At 44.1% G+C, this 18,743-nt stretch overlaps 1 protein-coding gene across 33 annotated transcripts in view; it reads left to right on the forward strand.

The window, feature by feature from the left end:
• The window catches only part of KALRN (kalirin RhoGEF kinase), a 783,799-nt gene that overhangs the window by 492,599 nt on the left and 272,457 nt on the right, over positions 1-18,743 (forward strand). For all 33 annotated transcript variants that reach the window (XM_051859217.2, XM_051859218.2, XM_051859219.2 and 30 more), the window contains 6 exons: positions 235-384; positions 2,666-2,780; positions 6,874-6,989; positions 7,490-7,612; positions 16,818-17,000; positions 18,242-18,360. In XM_051859217.2, the coding sequence (XP_051715177.2) occupies positions 235-384; positions 2,666-2,780; positions 6,874-6,989; positions 7,490-7,612; positions 16,818-17,000; positions 18,242-18,360 (806 nt within the window). The remainder of the gene's footprint in view (positions 1-234; positions 385-2,665; positions 2,781-6,873; positions 6,990-7,489; positions 7,613-16,817; positions 17,001-18,241; positions 18,361-18,743) is intronic.

Here is an 18,743-nt window from a genome sequence, read left to right on the forward strand (position 1 = left end):
ATAATTTCCAAACTTGTAACTCCAGTTGTAATCTGTCTCCTGAGCCCTGGACACAGGATTCTTATTGCCTCCTGGCTTTCTGTTAGATGTCCCAAGGGCATTACATACTCCAACTCTACAAATTGAACTTTTAATAACAAGTGTCACCTGTGGAGAGTTCTGTGGGCTGAAGGTCCTCAGAGAATACTTCCTGACCAATTAACTCACTGATTCTTTTCCTCCATGATTCATTAGGTGTGCAGTGTCCTGGAGAGTTTAGAACAAGAATACCGGAGAGATGAGGACTGGTGCGGTGGACGAGATAAACTGGGGCCAGCAACAGAGATTGACCACGTCATCCCACTTATCAGCAAACATTTGGAACAAAAGGAGGCCTTTCTTAAGGTCAGAGGACATTGTCATGCAAGGTCTCAGACTCCAACCTTATTCTTTTGTCTCTGTCTCTCTGACTTTCAAATAAGTAAGCAGATACTTAAAAGAAATAGAATTAAATGGGGCCAGTGTTATGGAGCCACTTGGAACACCTGCATCCCATAGGAGCACTGTTAGAGTCTAGGCTGCTCCACTTGCGATCCAGCTCCCTGCTAATGCATTTGGGAATGCAGTGGAAAATGGCCCAAGTACTTGGGCCCTGCCACCCATGTGAGAGATGGAATTCCAGACTCCTGGCTTCATTCTGACTCAGCTCCTGGCCATTACAGCCAGTTGGTGGAGTGAACCAATGAATGTACAACCTCTCTCTTCCTCTCTCTCCCTCTCAAGTCTACGTTTCAAGTAAAATACATCTTTTAAAAATAGAATTAAAAGAGTAATTTTATATACCCTATTTATTCATCTAGACATTATCAATTACCAATAAACTATTCTTATGTGTTGAGATGGAAATGCCCCCTGGGGGTTTTGCTTCTGGGGAGAGGGTGAGGAGTGGAGTCCTGACCCATGCAGGCTGTCTGGGTTGTAGGAAGTGCTGCGAGCCTCCTCCCCAGCCTTTGATCCTCTCTGTCAGAGGATTCCTGTTCAAGCTTATCTGAAGGCTCCATTTGCCCTTAAATTTCTTGGTTTTTGTTCTGCTTCCTCTGAGGTTTCTGAAAGTACAAAAGAGAATTTTTATACCCTGATATGTTGCCACTAAATTTATACAATTCCATAATTAACTGCCTTTCTTTTATTAGGGATTTTCTCTATTTGACCACCTCTTTGAGTTTTAGTTTTATTGTTTTTTTACGATGTCCTCTCCCTGCCCTCCTCCCATATATCTGGTGTCTGCACTGCTATTGGTTAGAACCCTTAGTAATGAGCTCTTACTAATAACATCAAATAGAAATTTTTCTGTACAGGGATTTAGAAAGCCTTTCCTAGTGCACAAATGAAGCTTAAAACAAAGTGATTTAAGTAGAGAACATTAATGGTTTTAAACAGAGGCATCAAGATATTTCTTCATAAAAGTAAAAGAAAATGTTTCTTTTGAAGAAGGAAAAAAGCAAGCCCTCTGGCCTGATGTTTTCCATATGCTCCTACAACCACGGAGAACAACTCCCCATCACTGTGGGAGTTGCAGAATGCCAGGCTCCGCATGTGTGTGCACTAGTTGGTCCATTTTAGATTCCTCGGCACTGGACTGCCATCAGGCTGTTGCGTTCATGAGCCTCAGAGTTCATGGACCCCAGCAGGCTTTCTGCCAGAGATCCTAAAGCCTTTGTTGCTCATTTTCATTAATAAAATTATGTAGTTTTATAATTCTATGACATTAACTATATAATAATTTCAGTTATGTAATTTGCAGGAACAGAGGCAAAGTATTAAAAGGTTTTAAAATTTAAGTTTTGTCTAGAGATCATTTAATTCTGAAAGCCATATATTAAAGATTGGAGTACTATCAAAAGGGAAAGGAGGGGGACTTACTTTTTTGGAGAAATCCAGAAACTTTGTGGGCTTGAGAGACTCTAGAAATATTCTCAGTAGACCCAGACTCCAGATCCAAGCTGTTCCCGGGCCCTGCCCCTGTGGCACCCACAGCCTTCTTCACCGCCGTTACAACAGGGGGATGTGACCTGTCCTGTCTGTAGTCCAAGCTGATGAGAATCTTACTTCTTCATGTAGATCATTATTCCCCAATGTAGGATGCTTGTGAGTGTTACTTAGGTGAGGAGGGCTCGGTGGGAAGGCAAATAAGTTTGCAAAACGTTGGAAATTTTCATTTAGATTTAGGAAGTATGGTTAATAAGTATGTTTGCCTAATTTCCTTGCTCAAGTCTAAATCAAACTAATGTTAAACAGGTTTATATCTCCTGGGCTTACACCAGTGGTCACAGAAGGGATGTTCTTGTGACAGAAGAAAGCCAGCCCAAGAGTGACCATCAGCAATGGCAAATCAACACATAGGGAGTCATAGGGAGTCAGGGCACAGCGGGTGTCTGACTTTTCTCTGAGGAGAGAGGAGAGGCCCAAGACACAAGGAAGGCTCAGACGTGTGAGCCTCTTAAACTGGAATAGGAGCGTCCATGGACCAGAAGTGACTGCCATGGCTCTTCCCCTCCAGGTTCCTCCAGGACCCTCATCACTGCTAAGTCCTTGAGCCTCCTACAGAGTGAAAGGAGGCCCCCCTGGGGTCTTGGCTCCTATACACCTAGAGGGGACAAGGACCTCACGCCTTTGTTTCCCTCAGGCCTGCACCCTGGCACGGCGGAACGCTGAGGTGTTTCTCAAGTACATCCACAGGAACAACGTCAGCATGCCCAGTGTCGCCAGCCACACCCGGGGACCTGAGCAGCAAGTGAAAGGTCAGTGAGACACCTGCCGGGCCACAAGCCACTTCAGCAGCATGCACTGGAAGCCAGCCCCTCCCTTCCGTGCACTGCACACCCAGCCTTCAGCAGGCCCAGATGTCCTCCTCCTTCTCCCTGAAGAAGAAAAGTAGAATGTGGGACAATGTGGGTAACAGTGACTCATGGTCAGTTTGTAAACATGCAGCAAGACTTAACATGGAGAAATAAGGACAAAATTTCTCAAGATTTTTCATCTTTCTTAGAGTCTGGAGCCTCACTGCATAATAGTTTTAAGATAATGGGAACAGATGGTCTGTATCTACATGGTTCAATATAGTAGCACTAGTCACATGTGGCTTTGAGCACTTGATATGTGGCTAATGCAACTGAGGAACTAAATTTTTACTTTTAATTAATGTAAAAAGAAATAGTTAAATATAGTTCATGGCTAACAGGTTGAACAGCACAAGGCTAAGGTATCTTATAGCCTGGGAAGAAGACATTGACTGAGAATCATGAAGCCAAGTACTAATCCTAGAGCTGTCACCTATTGTCTAAGCTTTTAGAACTTCAGTCTTCTTATTTTAAAAAGAGGGGCTTGTCTAGACCCTTGCTACTCAGAATGTAGTCCCCAGACCAGCAGTCCTGACATCACTTGGGAGCTTGTAACAAACATAGAATCTTAGCCCGCCACCCAAAATACAGTGTCAGTATCTGCATTTTGACGAGACCCCCTATGCTTATCCCACCAACCAGGTGGAGTAGGTGCACATAAAGTTTAGATAGGTCTATTCTAAATAATCTTTAATATCTCTCTGAATTCTGTTAAGTTCATGATTATATGAAAAAAATGCAAACTTTAAGTTATTATTCATGGAGTTACCGTGTCCATGCACAAATTAACCTTTGAGTTAGGTGAAGAGTTTAGCAGATGTCATCGTGACAAAGCAGAAAAATACAACCTTGGAGACTGAGGCTAGGGAGGGAACCCAAGCTGACTTGGAGCAAGGGCTGGGACAGCCTTGGAGACACTGTGGACAGAGTGGAGGTCCAATGGTCTGCTTTAGGAAGAGCTTCTGCCTCCTGCTCAGAAAGCTTAAGAGTTGGGAAGATCAGAGGCCCCTGGAAAGACTTAAAGTTAGGAATCAAAGTTCCCCGCAGAGAGGAAGGTAGTAGGGTTCCTGTTCCAGATGTGCTGCTCTGTTTTTGATTGAGGGACCCTGTGGGTGGCTGTCATTATGTCACCCTCTCCTCCACATTTCAGAGCATATGCTCTGACTTCCAACACAGGTGGCAGCCTGGGTGAGGCCGCCCACACCTGTGTTTGTTAAAGAGTAGCAGGCTCTCAGAGAGGAGATGCTTGCTTCTTGGGGACAAGGGCAGGTTGTTGTCCTTGTAAAAGCTTTCAAAGAGAAAAATGACACCTGACCTCCTTCAGGATGTTTTCTTGATTTCTGTTGATTCTTGTAGAGGGAGCTGCAATGAGCAAAGCGGGGACATAGAAACTAAAGACCACAGGTTCTCACCCCATCTTTACCCAGTGGAAGCTTCCACCTGGGCAGGGACTTACGATCCATTCTAGTCTCTTCTGTATCTGTTTCCTTTTCACCTGCTGCCTGGACCCAAAACCAGTGCCACATAGATTTTTGTTATGGGAGCAACTATTACTACATAACAACCAAAAAAAAAAAAATTCAGAAGCATACAACTGTAACCATGTGTTGTTTGAGAGGCTACGTGGCTAGGGGTTAGCTATCGTGGCCGGGCTCAGCAATGCACTGTGCTTCAGCTCCAAGTCTGCCTGGCTTGGCTGCCTCACTACAGGTAAGGGTCTCGTCTGTTCCATGTATATTCATTCTGAGTCCCGGATTAAAGGGGAAGTGGATACCCAGAGGTTCTTATAGGGGTGATGGCAGGGGTGCAGGAGGCAAGGTAAAGTCCACAGCACATTTTTCAAGCCCCTGCTTGTGTCATATCTGTTAACAACCAATTTGTCAAAGCAAGTCATGTGGATGAGCCGGAGGTCAGTAAGAGAGTAAGGAAGTATACTTTGCCTTTTAAGGAAAGAAGTAAAAAGTTACAAGATAAAAAATAGATTAGGGGGCCAGTATTGAGAGGTAGTTGGTGAAGCCACTGCCTGTGTTGCTGACATCCTATATGGGCACTGGTTTGTGTCCCAGTTGCTCCATTTCTTTTTTTTTTTTAATGATTTATTTATTTATTTGAAAGGCAGAGCTACAGAGAGGCAGGGAGGGAGAGAGGGAGGTCCTCCATCCATTGGTCCACTCCCCAGATGGCCACAATTACCGGAGCTGTACTGATCCAAAGACAGGAGCCAGGAGCTTTCTCCAGGTCTCCCATGTGGGTGCAGGGGCCCAAGGATTTGGGCCATCTTCTACTGCTTTCCCAGGTCACAGGAAAGAACTGGATGGGAGTGGAGCAGCCGGAACTCGAACCAACGCCCAAATGGGATGCTGGCACCATAGGCGGCCACCTTATCTGCTACTCCACAGCAACGGGCCCCCAGCTGCTCCACTTATGATCCAGCTCCCTGCCAATGGCCTGGAAAAGGCAGCGGAGGATGTGGTTGGGCCCCTGCTACCTATATGGGAGACCCAAATGAAGCTTCTGGCTCCTGACTTGGCCTGGCTCAGCCCTAGCCATTGCAGCCATCTAGGAAGTAAGCCAGCATATGGAAGATCTTTCTCTGTCTCTCTGTAACTCTGATTTTCAAAGAAATAAATAAATTTTTATATAAAAAAGGAATAGATCAAACAGGGATGAATAATTGGGACTCAGAAACACTCTCAGCCTAAGAGAATAGAGACAGCAACAATCCTTAGAGCCAAACCTTCAGCGAGGAATGTAAAGTACATAAAAATCAAAAAAATGTCTAAGTACAAGGCCTGTGACTTGAGTTATGCCATCTTTGTAAAAAATAGTAATATGTGCTCTTTGCCCTAGTCACCTAGGAACCATGGTGGCTAAGATTCTGAACAGACTCTGAACAGACCTGACCCAAATTCTGATTCTACCCCTTCCTACCTGAATGACTATGTACAACTTACCAATTTTCTGTAAACCTCAGTTTCCTCATCTGCAAAATGAGGCTAGTAATAGTGCAGTATGCCCCGAGCTATCGTGAAAATATGTGCCTGTCGCATAGTGAGTGTCACATAAATATTAATTATCCATGTCATCATTATTGTGTATTTTATTAATATCTGATATAGTGAATAGAAAGCAGGAGGCGAATCAAAATAAATTTGATCACTCGAGTGTGGAGCATACTAGTTAAAACACTTAGGAAATCTGTCCATGCAGCCAGTCACTCCTGCAGTGAGAGAAGAAGTAGGGTGGGGAATATCATGGACTGAATGCATGCCATGGCCCTCTTGTGGTGCCACACACTGTGTGTGTAGCCTCTCATTTGGCATCTCTAGAGATAATGTGAGCATAGCTTTCAGCTTTTCTTATGATCAGGTCCAAAACAAGGTGGAAATTTGCTCCTAGAAACTACGTGTAGACCGGATTCCAACACAGCTTCCCTGTACTCACTGTTTAGAAGTGCTTAAATCAACACACTGGTGTAGGACTGAGAGTGTGGCTCATGACAAGGGCTGTCCGTGCAGCTACACCTGACCTCACTCCATGCTCACCTCCTGTCTCCCTTCCAGCAGCTCCACCAGACCTTCCCAGATTATCAAAGTCCATCCATGCTCAGTAAACTCTAGGGACTGACCGAGTTAGTTTCTGTGTTGGGGGCTGACACCTCCCAGGGTCCCTTACAACCACAGACTAACTTGTGTGTGAAGAGAATGAGAACCACTGGTAAGTCCACTGTGTCATATCCTTCTCCCATTAATTGACAGAACTCTTGTCAACAGGCTGTCTCACCCCAGACTCCCAAGTCTTGCTTTCTAATGGGAGAACTTCTGGGAAATTCTCTCTGTCCCCAGAGTTTTCTCCCTTTCTTCTGACGCTAGGTGAGTCCTCTGGGGAGGCTTGAAAGTCACAGGCACATGACACATGGGTTGTGGGGCTGAAGTGCTTGGTGGGGTCCGCTCAGAGCCTTCCTGTGACCGGTGTGGTCTCCTCTGCCCTGCAGCCATCTTGAGTGAGCTCTTACAGAGGGAGAACCGTGTCCTGCACTTCTGGACTTTGAAGAAGCGGCGGTTAGACCAGTGCCAGCAATATGTGGTGTTTGAGCGCAGCGCCAAGCAGGTATGTCCAGTGCTTCTCCAGGATTTGCCTCAGTTCTGGGCAGTAATCAGAGGCCCAGCTAACCAGAGCTTGTGACAGTGCAGAGGAAGGCCACAGCAGTAGGCAGAGTGGAAATGGGGGTGGGGATGAAGAGAGGAAGGAGAATAGGTTGTAACCTGTGTCACCTGACTGGCTGAGCATTTACCACACTCTGTTCTGAGTTCGATATGAGGAGATGCTAGGGCACCCAGTGTGCCCCAAGGCCCTGGAAGCTCCTGGGTCTGGCCTGGAAGACTCTGTGGTCTACTAGAGCAGACCCTCTCCTCACTGGAGAGAAGTTTTAAATTGGAGATTGGCTCATTCATAACAACAACTTCAGAGCTACGTGCTGAGCAAATTGTGTCAGTGTCTCCTGTATTCATCCTGTGTCCCCAGTGGTAAACTTTCACTGTGGCATGGTGGCATGACTTCCTACTGATAGCTGCCTTTTGGGGAACTGGCTGTGTTGTTTTCTCCCACAGGCACTGGACTGGATTCAAGAAACAGGTGAATATTACCTCTCAACACATACCTCCACTGGAGAGACCACAGAGGAGACTCAGGAACTGCTGAAAGAATATGGGGAATTCAGGGTACCTGCCAAGGTAGGAGACTTCCCAAGCCCCTCCCCAAATCCATCTGGCATGCCCCACTCTGACTAGTTTCATATTAAAGAAGCAAAAGGCCATTTGTGAGGGGAAATACTTGGCCACAGTGGCAAGGAGGAAAACATGTTTAGAATTGTCTCCTTTGAAACCTGTATGCCCAAAGATTGCAGCTGCTGGGTAAAACAGTTATAGGAGGTCAACTACTAACCCCATGCTCCCAAATACTAGGCTTCATGCTCCACATTCTAGAATCTGCAATGTTCTTTTAGACCAAATTTGACAAATGTGTACTCATACAAAAATATGCACATATCCATATATTCTTGATATTTGAATGGCTTGAGAAGTCCACCTTTGTTGGGATCTTAAGCCTGAGGCTGGCCCCTGACCAGCAGGGGACAGTACAAGCACTCCCCGACAAGGCGAACAGGAGAGGTAAAGTCGACAGGTCAAGCACACCGCAGCAAGCACCCATGAGTTCTGTTGAAGCAGAAACTACTATATGAGGAAGTGTACAGGCTTATAAAGCTTATGAAAGACATGCGCAGTAGGGGAGCCAATCAGCGAAAAGGTCATGCAGGCATGGGTGGACCATGCACAGGGGCATATAGGGCTCATGCACTGTCCCTGTGTCTGGAACTGAAGTGGACCTATCCCTGCAGGTGATCCGATCTCGCGTGACTTAACCGCAGTGGCCGCAAACACACTCCCCGAACATCTGCCAGGCGCCATGTTGTTAGGGACTATTGTAGGCAATGCCCAATACACCTTAAGGGAAAGGCTGATGATTATGGGTGGGTTCATAAAGCAGGTGTGAGTTTCTTATTCCTGAGCTGACTATTTCTATCGGGCCTCACACCTGCTTCTGAGCCAATCTGGATCTCCAGGGAGCAAAACATGCATGGGTACACATACCCCCCAACACACACACACACTCACAGCCTCATTCAAGCTGGGTTGCTGGGAGAGAGGTGCTATCATAATAAGAAATCTGGTCACCTGTTGTCACAGCCAGAATTTCAGTTTGATCTGAGAAGCCATGGGTTTGTATGAAACTCTGGTCTCAACTGCCTTCTTGCAGCACCGTCATCCCTCACACTGTGCTCCCTGCTATGTAGGAGCCTTTCTTGGCTTCACATGCACCCTTGCAGCTGCTCTTCCAAGGTGGAAAGAGCTGCTTCCATGGAGGCCAAGGAGGAGAGCGTGTTACTTCTCCCATCCTACCAGAGATACTTCTGGCACTAGTGCCCCTCTAGTTTGCTGTGGCAAAATTAGGCCCTATCCTCATTCACTCCTGAACTGATATTTGAGAAGTGGCCATGTACTTTATGAACCCTATCAGAACTCTCAATATTAGGGAGCCTTCTCCTGCATGCTTGTGGGTATTTGGGCTTTTTTGCCCAATATGAAAAATGGGGAGTTCAGCTAAGAGACTGTTTTCAATACTAACTGGAGCAAGTAGCATAAAGAAGGTGGCAGATGCTCAGAACCCTTTTCAAATACAAATGAAAATGGCTTTTGAATTAATTTGAGTTTATCTGCCTCTCTCCAAATAGTGTCAGTAATTAACTACTCACTGACCAAATCCCATCTGATCTCTTGGTGTTTCTTCCTACATAGGATGGGTCATGGCAGATACCCAAAAGCTTCCTAGGATCAGAATCTGTCCAAGTCCTAAGTGGAAATTGGGAGAATTGCTCAGTTTAGCTCATCCTTCCTTTACAACCTTCCTCCAATCTTTCCCTTCTTTTCCATTCACGTCGGTAGCACCCTAAGCAGCAACAGCTTCCTAACTAGGTCCCATGCTTGTGACCTTTCCTTCCTTCCAATCTATTCTTGCTGTTCATCTTTAAAGCAACTTCCACAACTGTACCACCCTATCACCCCCCCCCCCCACAGAATTACTTTCATCCATCTCTTATGAAAGCTCTGTGCTCCAGCTAAGTGGATGTATTTTCTTACCTCTGAGAAATACCTCATGTATTACTTTTTGCCTCTGCACATTTCCCATTCCATTTTCCTGCCCAAAATGTCCTTCCCTTCCCTCTAGTGTATACTTTTTTTTTTTTGACAGGAAGAGTTAGACAGAGACAGAAAGGTCTTCCTTTTCCGTTGGTTCACCCCCTAAATGGCTGCTGTGGTCAGTGCGCTGTACCAATCCGAAGCCAGGAGCCAGGTGCTTCCTCCTGGTCTCCCATGCGGGTGCAGGGCCCAAGCACTTGGGCCATCCTCCACTGCCTTCCCGGGCTACAGCAGAGAGCTGGACTGGAAGAGGGGCAACCAGGACAGAATCCAACGCCCCAACCAGGACTAGAACCCAGGGTGTCGGCTCTGTAGGCGGAGGATCAGCCAAGTGAGCAGTGGCGCCGGCCTGTAGTGTATACTTTTTAACAGATGCTCATCTTTCCAATGCAATGCCTGCTCCTCTGTTCTCCTGCTGCATGTCAGGGTATTATCTGACCCATCTCTGCACACACCCTTGTCTTTATAATCATAAGGCACCTGTCATGGAGTGTCTGCTCTTCAGTAATCTGTGTACAATGGGATTCCATTTGTCAGCCAGCGAGATCTCCATGGATAGAACCACACATTGTTCATGCTTTGTTCCTCAGGCTGCCTGACTGTGTCTTACACATTGAAGGGAGGCCACAAGATGTTCATGAACATAAGGAGGGAAAGGAAGTTTGGGTAGATTTCAACAATGCCCTCAATCTATATTTAATATGATTCTGCTACTTTGGTTCTCAATGTTCTCTCTCCCTTTCAACATAACTACTTCTACTACTGTCTTTATATCTACCATGCCCTAGAGCTCAATGCTGTTTATGTCAGTAGCTAAAGAGTCCTAAGTCCAGCTGAGGAGTTTCTGGGAAAAGCAATAGCCTCCTGCCCTACCTCAGTCCCACTTCCCAGAGGATAGCCTCTGTTAACCAGCCATCATTGCTTTTTTAAAAAAAGATTTATTTTATTTATTTGAAAGGCAGAGTTTCAGAGAGGCAGAGGCAGAGAGAGGGAGGTCTTCCATCCACTGGTTCACTCCCCAGGTGGCCTCAATGGCCAGAGCTGTCCCAATCTGAAGCTGGGAGCTAGGAGCTTCTTCTGGGTCTCCCAAGTGGGTGCAAAGTGGCTGCAGGCGCCCAAGGACTTGAGCCATCTTCTACTGCTTTCCCAGGCCATAGCAGAGAGCTGGATCAGAAGAGGAGCAGCCGAGACTTGTACCGGCATCCATATGGGATGCCGGCACTTCAGGCGGCGGCTTTTACCCACTACGCCACAGTACCAGCCCACCACCATTGCTTTTAATCTTTTTTTTTTTTTTTTTTTTTTTTTTTTTTTTTTTTTTGACAGGCAGAGTGGACAGTGAGAGAGAGAGACAGAGAGAAAGGTCTTCCTTTGCCGCTGGTTCACCCTCCAATGGCCGCCGCTGCAGCCGGCGCACCGCGCTGATCCTGGCAGGAGCCAGGAGCCAGGTGCTTTTCCTGGTCTCCCATGGGGTGCAGGGCCCAAGCACCTGGGCCATCCTCCACTGCACTCCCTGGCCATAGCAGAGAGCTGGCCTGGAAGAGGGGCAACCGGGACAGAATCCGGCGCCCCAACCGGGACTAGAACCCGGTGTGCCGGCGCCGCAAGGTGGAGGATTAGCCTATTGAGCCACGGCGCCGGCTGCTTTTAATCTTTATAACCACTAAAAAGAATCTGAAATAGAAACCAAATTGACCTTGGACCACAAAAGAATGAATACAGTGGCTCTTGTGATTGAATGAGGCAATAGAGTATACTGTATTATTATACTCTGCTCCAAAGAAACAGATCAAGTAGAAGAAACACTGAATATAAAAAGATACTTTCTCTATAAAACCCACCAATGTAAGAATCAAAGTGAGGCAGAGAGTTTGGGTGAAGATAAGAGGAAAACAAAATTTCTATGTTGTGGTATGCCCCTAGACAATCTAATTAGGAGGATACAAATGACATTTTCCTATTGTGGGTTTCAAAATATAGAAGGAGTCAAGGCACACAGTATTAGGTTTAATCGTCATGACATCTGGGAGAACTCTGTTTCTTCTAGAAACAAAACTTTTTAAGATTCTTTTTTTTTTCTACAATTCAGTGTTTTTCAGTATAGTATATTCATGAGACTACACAACCATTGGCACTATTTTTTCCAAAATAGTTTCATGACCCCCACAGAAAAACCCCATACCTATTACCAGTCACTTCCCATTCTCCCCTTCCCCCCAGTCCCTAGCAACCACTGTTTTACTTTCTGTCTTTATGGATTTGCCTGCTCTGGACATTTCATATAAATGGTGTCATGTCATATGTAGGGTTTTTCCTGACCAGCTTCTTCCTCTTAGCATATATTTTAGGATTTATCTGTGTTGTAGCATTTATGAGTATCTGGCTCCTTGTTATGACTGAATAATATTCCATTGTATGGGCACACTACTTTTTGTTTACCCTTCATCAGTTGATGGACATTTGGGTTGTTTTGAATTTTTCAGTATTACAAATAATGTTGCTATGAACATTCATGTTTTGATGTGAATTTGTGTTTTCAGTTCTATTGTGTGCATACCTTGAAGTAGAATGTCAGGGTTATATGGTGCCTTTGTATTTAACATTTTCCAAAGTGGCTGCACCATTTTACACTCTTAGCAGCAGCATATATATAAGGGTTCCAGTGTTTCCACATCCTGACCAACACAAAGTCCATGTTTGTCTCTTTGATACAGCTATCCAAGAAAGTATGAAGGAGTATCCATAGTGGTTTTGACTAGCCCATGCCAATGACCAATTATATTGAGATAACACTTTTTTAAACTGATGATCTTTATCTCTGAAAGTGAAGGAAGTCATAAGATATACTGGACTTCCTTCTTCTTAACAAAAGAGAATTAAGCAGTAGTGAAAGTGACTGGATCCTTGACCCAACTAAATTATGTCTGCTTGGAATTCAGGCAGCAAGGAAAGGGGATAACAGGGACAGTCAGACAAAGAAAAGTCTAAAAGGTTCAGATAGAAGACAGCATGATTCAGTTTCTGGGTCTCCTAAGAGGAATATAGCTCATATGTGATGGAATTTTAGTTTTTCATGTATAGTAACAAATGATCCCCTGTGCAGTGAATATGAAGATGTATCTTAAGAAGCTGTTACCTACACAAGGAGCATGATAATCTCACAGCTACAAAAAATACGTACAATAAATACCAGGACTATCAATATTGAAAGTCAACTATCGAAGATTATCAGAGTATAATAATATCAAGAAGGCTAAATCTTAAAGAATTATAAAATATGTTAAAGGCAAAGGGCTTCTAAAAACTTTATTCAAAGTAAGAATCACTGATTAGGGAAAGATGGTAAATATTAACTGATCAAAGAAGAAAGAAAGGAAGAAGAAAAGGGAGATAGAGAAGAAAATATACTACTGAACTCATTTTTCCTTAACATCTGTCTTTTCCTGCAGTTCACATGGAATTCGAAATGGAAAGGGTAGAACATACATTAGGACACAATGAAACCCAAGATAAGTGAGTTGTCAGTTCAGATTTCCAGCTCTAGACGAGTTTAGTCTCCGAAGTCTCCCTTTTGCCCACAGATCACATCTATATTTCTGAACCTGTCATTCAAGAGCCACTACGATGTGACCCCTACTTTATCATTCTATATGAGTTACCTTGGTAGCAAGGTGTGAGTTTCAAAATGGCTTCAGTTATGAAGGAGAAAAGGTACTGTGCACCTGTTTGTGGCAACAAAGAAGATAGAAGCTCTGTGGCTGGACCACCCAGCATGCAGGAAATGCTGGATGACTCAGCCCTATGTGCACAGCCTTACCATTGGAGATGGCAACTGGGGTGTCACCCGAGACTGGCAGCAGCTCAGGTAGCCGTGTGATCTGGTCATCTTCCCAGAGCAGGGGATAGGGGCTCTCTGAGATGTTCCTCCATTGCTATGATTCAGTTTTCCTATATTCTATTTGTATGTTCACTTCTGCTTTGCAGCCAACCTCTCAGATCCCTGTCTGCAATTCAAATTCCAGGGAAACAACCTCAGTTGACCCAGTACATTGCTACTGTCACTGTCTTGACAGAGCTTTCAGGCCAGGACACCTTAGAAGTCACTGGTCAAGTGTTTACCTCTGATCTCATCAGCTGAGACCAAGCATATGGCAGGTTACATGGTACCATCATGATCACGAGTGCAGAAGAAACCATTTCAGGCTGCTCTCATGGGGGCCATGACCCTGGTTGGCAGCTTAGTGGGCTTGTCTACTTGATGGGCCAAACTTATCATCTAACTCTTCCAAAACAAACATCCAACTCTTGCTGGTCTAGCTTACCTTGCCCTTAACCACAAGATTTGCTCATCCATTTCCTTATTACTCCATTCAACATGTATGGTGTGCCTACTATTTTCTGGTCTGGAAATATATAAATGAATATAATGTAATACTTACCTTTTAGGAATGTCTAATGAAAGAGGCACATAAATAACTCAAATGGATGCATGCCTATGGTACTGTGGAACACTGGGAAGGGCATCACCCTCTCTTCTCGAGGGGAGGAAAGCTAGAGAGCCATTGGATTCAGGTGGGGATGAGTAGGTTCCCTCCACCCACTCCCTCACATATATGCTCAGCATAGCAGGAGGGGCATGCAGCACTAAACATGGCTGCAGTTAGGGACACAGAAAGCAGTAAGATGTGTAGCACCACACAAGGATGGGCTTGTCTACTCTGCTCATTTCACCGTTTGCTCTCCCACGTGCCACACATCCCTAGAATTCTCCTTATGAACTCCAAATGACGGTTTTGATGCTTCAGGATAAAATATTTGATACAGCTACCCTGGTGGGCTGCTGCCACCAGCTAGCTATAAAACTTCCATAGGTGAAGATATCTTACCAAAGCAGAAAATATAGACAAGGTAGGGGGATCTTCAAAAAAATTCATGGAAAATGCATATTATGGCAAAATGTTACATGGATTTCAAAATTTGTGCACCAAAATAAACTTGTCTATTCCATTTTTCCTGCAAATTTTTACCCTTGTATTTCCAAGACTTTTACATGAAAATGGATTTTTTATTATAACAAAGTTCCTTCTAAGGTAATAGGAAACCTAAGCAAAGTTGTTCTCATGGAGAAAAACTCTACATGCAATAAACTACACATCTTTAGGACACCAGGAATCTTTTCTTCCTAAATGCTGAATTGTTTACTCCTTGTCTTTCCTCTATTGTCCCCACACCACTTCCTTTCCTTCACTCCAAATCTCTGAGGTCTCTATCTCCTAACCCTGGGCGTGAGCCTGCTGTCCTGAGATAGGAGAGGCTTGAGTGTATTGAGTGAGCTATGAGAGTTGGAGCCATAATCTCCCTGGCCATGTAGCAGGCAAAGCACTTTCTGCTTGCTGGAAACTCTCCTCTCCCTCTCTCCCTCTGCCTCTTCTTCTCCCTTTCCCAGTTCTCTTAGTTTTTTTTATTCCATTCTTTCTTTTTTTTTTTTCTTTTGCTTTTGCTTTCTTGGATAAAAAAGGAGAGTGAGGAAAAGTTGGCGGGGAGAATGGATGGGAGGGTGGGTACGGTGAGAATAATTACTATATTCCTAATGTTGTATTTATGAGATACATACAAATTTTTAAAAAAAAGATTGATTTACTTGAAAGTCAGAGTTACACATGCAGAGGGGGAAAGATAGCTCATCCATCCACTGGTTCACTTCCCGATGGTCACAATAGCCTAGGCTGGGCCAAGCCAAAGCCAGGAGCTTTCTCTGTGTCTCCCACATGGACAGTAGGGACCCAAGCACTTAGGCCATCTTCTACTGCTTTTCTCAGGCCATTGCAGTGAGCTGCATTGTAAGTGGAGCAGCCTGGACATGAACTGGCACCCGTTGCAGGTAGTGGCTTTACCTGACAAAGCACAATGCTGACCCAAAGAATAGGAAAATTAAGGTAGTTTCTCAGCTGTCTTCTGAGAAAAATTTGTGAGTCTTCTAAAAATATGTTGATATATTTATTAAGAAAAAACAGCAATAAACCCATTACTGTTTCTAATGAAGGCCACATAAGTAATATTGATTTGTTACTTAATATGTATTGCTAATGAACATGAAAAGCAATATAAATTATTTAGTTTTTCAAAAAATTCTTGTTGAGGAGCAGAGACATTGGCATAGCCATTAATATGCCATTTGGGATGATGATTTAGGTAGTTGGGTCCCTGCTACCCACTTGGACAACCTGGATTCAGTTCCTGGCTCCCAGCTTTGTTGAGGGCATTTTGGGAATGAACTAGTAGATGAGAAATCTTTCTCTATTTCTCTCTGTAACTGTCTTTCAAATAAATAAAATAGATGTGTTAACTATATATACTTCTCATTTTGACATTCAATTACATAATGCCCTGAGTTATTTAGTAGTTTCTGAGACTATCATATGTGAAGTCTTTCTGCTCTAGAGATTATAAACTTTGGATGAAGTGATATTTTCCCCCTCTTTTTGTATACTCCCAAGCTCAGGGCTGTGAACAGAGGAGGTGCTGAACAGACTCTTGCTAGACATGAAATTCAGCCAGTACATGGCAGTAGCTCTGCCTTCCTTAGTCCGTTGGGCACTAACTTCATTAGCCCCTTTCTCCCTCTGTCTGGTGGAAACTAAAGACACAGTGCTGTGGTGAAAGGAACACAGTTCAGTCCTGCTAATTGGACTTCTTTGGAGCCTAACACCTGTCAATTTATGTGGTATTTAGAACCTACTTCAGGCCAGTACAGTCAAGAGAGAAAACCAGGACAAAGAATCAGAGGCAAACAGGTTCTTTGATGTACTGGTGGTATGCACTCAGACCTCTCTGTGTGTGGGTTTTCTTCCTGGATGATTAAAAGAGATCTGCACCATCTGCCTCTATCTACTCCCTAAGGATGCTTTACGAGTCAAATGAACCTCAGATGTGATGTTAGCCTACTCTGTAAACTGGTAAAACTCTTATTAATTTAAGAGATTCTCATATCAATAACAATAATAATGGCTGACATTTGTGACTCCTGAGTTCCTGCTGTAATTGAGTGCTTACTGTATTTCAGGCACTGTTCTAAACATGCTTCCTGATCAGCCCATTTATACTCACAGCATCCCTGCAATACAGGCACTATTATGAGAGTAAACGTGATTCAGTAACTTAAGACCATTTTTTGGGGCAGCAAACCAAGGAGAAGGTGAAGCTTCTGGTTCAGCTGGCAGATAGCTTTGTGGAGAAAGGCCACATCCATGCCACGGAGATAAGGAAGTGGGTGACCACGGTGGACAAGCACTACAGAGACTTCTCCTTGAGGATGGGGAAATACCGACACTCCCTAGAGAAAGCCCTAGGAGTCAACACAGAGGTAGGTGTGGGGTATTTCCACCTGGGAGGACCTCCTTTCTCATGACCCACGATTCCATTGCCCTCGAGCCGTCCCTCTGAGCTCCTGATCCCTGGAACACTCGCCTTGTGTGGGTTTTTTTAGTGAGGGTAGAGGGATCTTGCTGTTCCCTTCATTTCCAGGTCCCCATGCTTAGCACTCTGTATCTTGCAAAATGGGCTGACCAGGAATGGGACTGATGGCTGCAGAACAGAGCTTCTCTCTGTGCAGATTTAACCGTTGGCTTTGAGGACTAAACCTGCTATCTTGGCTTCATCAGTACCGTCTTCCAGCCAATTATGTTAATCAGCAAATGATTAGCATCCTCAGCAAATGATTAGAGTCCCAAGTATGAACAATAGTACTCTTTCAAGAATAGGGGGTACCATTTGCACAAAGGTTATTTGGCATTTCGACTGAAAAGAGGTAGTTTTTGCCATGAAGGAAAAGAAGGCTGACTTTTAATCTCTTCTTCATAATAGGGGTCAGTAACCTATGAATTAAGAGCTAAATACAGCTTGGCAGCTTAATTCTAGGATTTCTAATTCTTAACTCTTTAAATAGACCCATGCTTTGAAGCAGAGCAGCCTAGAGAGTGAAGTGGTCAAACCACTAGGAATTGAGTCAGTTAATGTCTCCCCCAGGCTTTCATCTGTGAGGTTTTCTTTTTTCCCTACAGGATCCTATCATTTATAAATATCAAATGGTGATTCAAATAAAGAGCGATGAGCAATTAGAAAATTCAGTCATTGTTCAATCATTTAGCATTCTATTTCCAAGGGAAATTGCTTATTTAAATAAAAATATTTAGTTTCATTGTTTTCTTTTGAAAATGAAAGGGGTTTTTAATGTCTGTGTGTGTTTCTGTTCCACATTTATTTTAATGGTTAAGAATCAATCTTAAGCTAATTTGTGTGTGTGTTTAGAGTTAATCAGAACCAAAAGCCTCAGGGAAATAGAGGCATAATTATCAAATGTGTTCATTGTTTTTTCTTGCTGCAGATATCAGCCTTGAACATTAGACCTGAAAGTTGTATATATTTCTGACTTGAAAAAAAAAAGTATGCCTTGAAGAAGTGTGATTGTGGATGAAGTCTATAGAGTCCCCTATCTTTTTCTCTTTTTCTGATACTTTTCTCTATTATCCCCCTTGCCACCTCCCCCAACTTGGATGAGCTGATTCCCAAAGCCTCTTCAAGGTGACCTCTGTGATCCCTCTGTAGGATAACAAGGACCTGGAGCTGGACATCATCCCAGCAAGCCTTTCCGATCGTGAGGTCAAGCTACGGGATGCCAACCACGAAATCAATGAAGAGAAGCGGAAGTCAGCCCGGAAGAAAGAGTACGTGTTGGGGAGCTCCCACTCCAACTAGCAGGCTCCTTGTGACTGTTTTTGGCCTTCACTGCCACCTTTTGACAGCTTATTGTATATTCGTGACTACCTGTGAGACTGGAGTACACAGACATGATGCTCCCATTGAGAATAGGGTTCACTCTGAAAATGTTTAAGTCTCTCCTATCTGTCCTTCAGCTGAGTACTCCTCATCTATCAGTAGCTTCCTAAAGAAAACCATTTTGGACTATCACATTTCATTTCACAATCTCAAAACTCAACATGGACCAATTTAAATTTTTTATCCCCTTTCAAACTTAGTTTTCCCTTCTGGTTTCCTAATTTTAGTTTTGTAGCCTTAAGGCTCTGAAGGAGGCTTCAGCTTAACTCTT

This window comes from Oryctolagus cuniculus, chromosome 4 (genome assembly GCF_964237555.1).
Source record: "Oryctolagus cuniculus chromosome 4, mOryCun1.1, whole genome shotgun sequence".
In the NCBI taxonomy this organism is placed as follows: Eukaryota; Metazoa; Chordata; class Mammalia; order Lagomorpha; family Leporidae; genus Oryctolagus; species Oryctolagus cuniculus.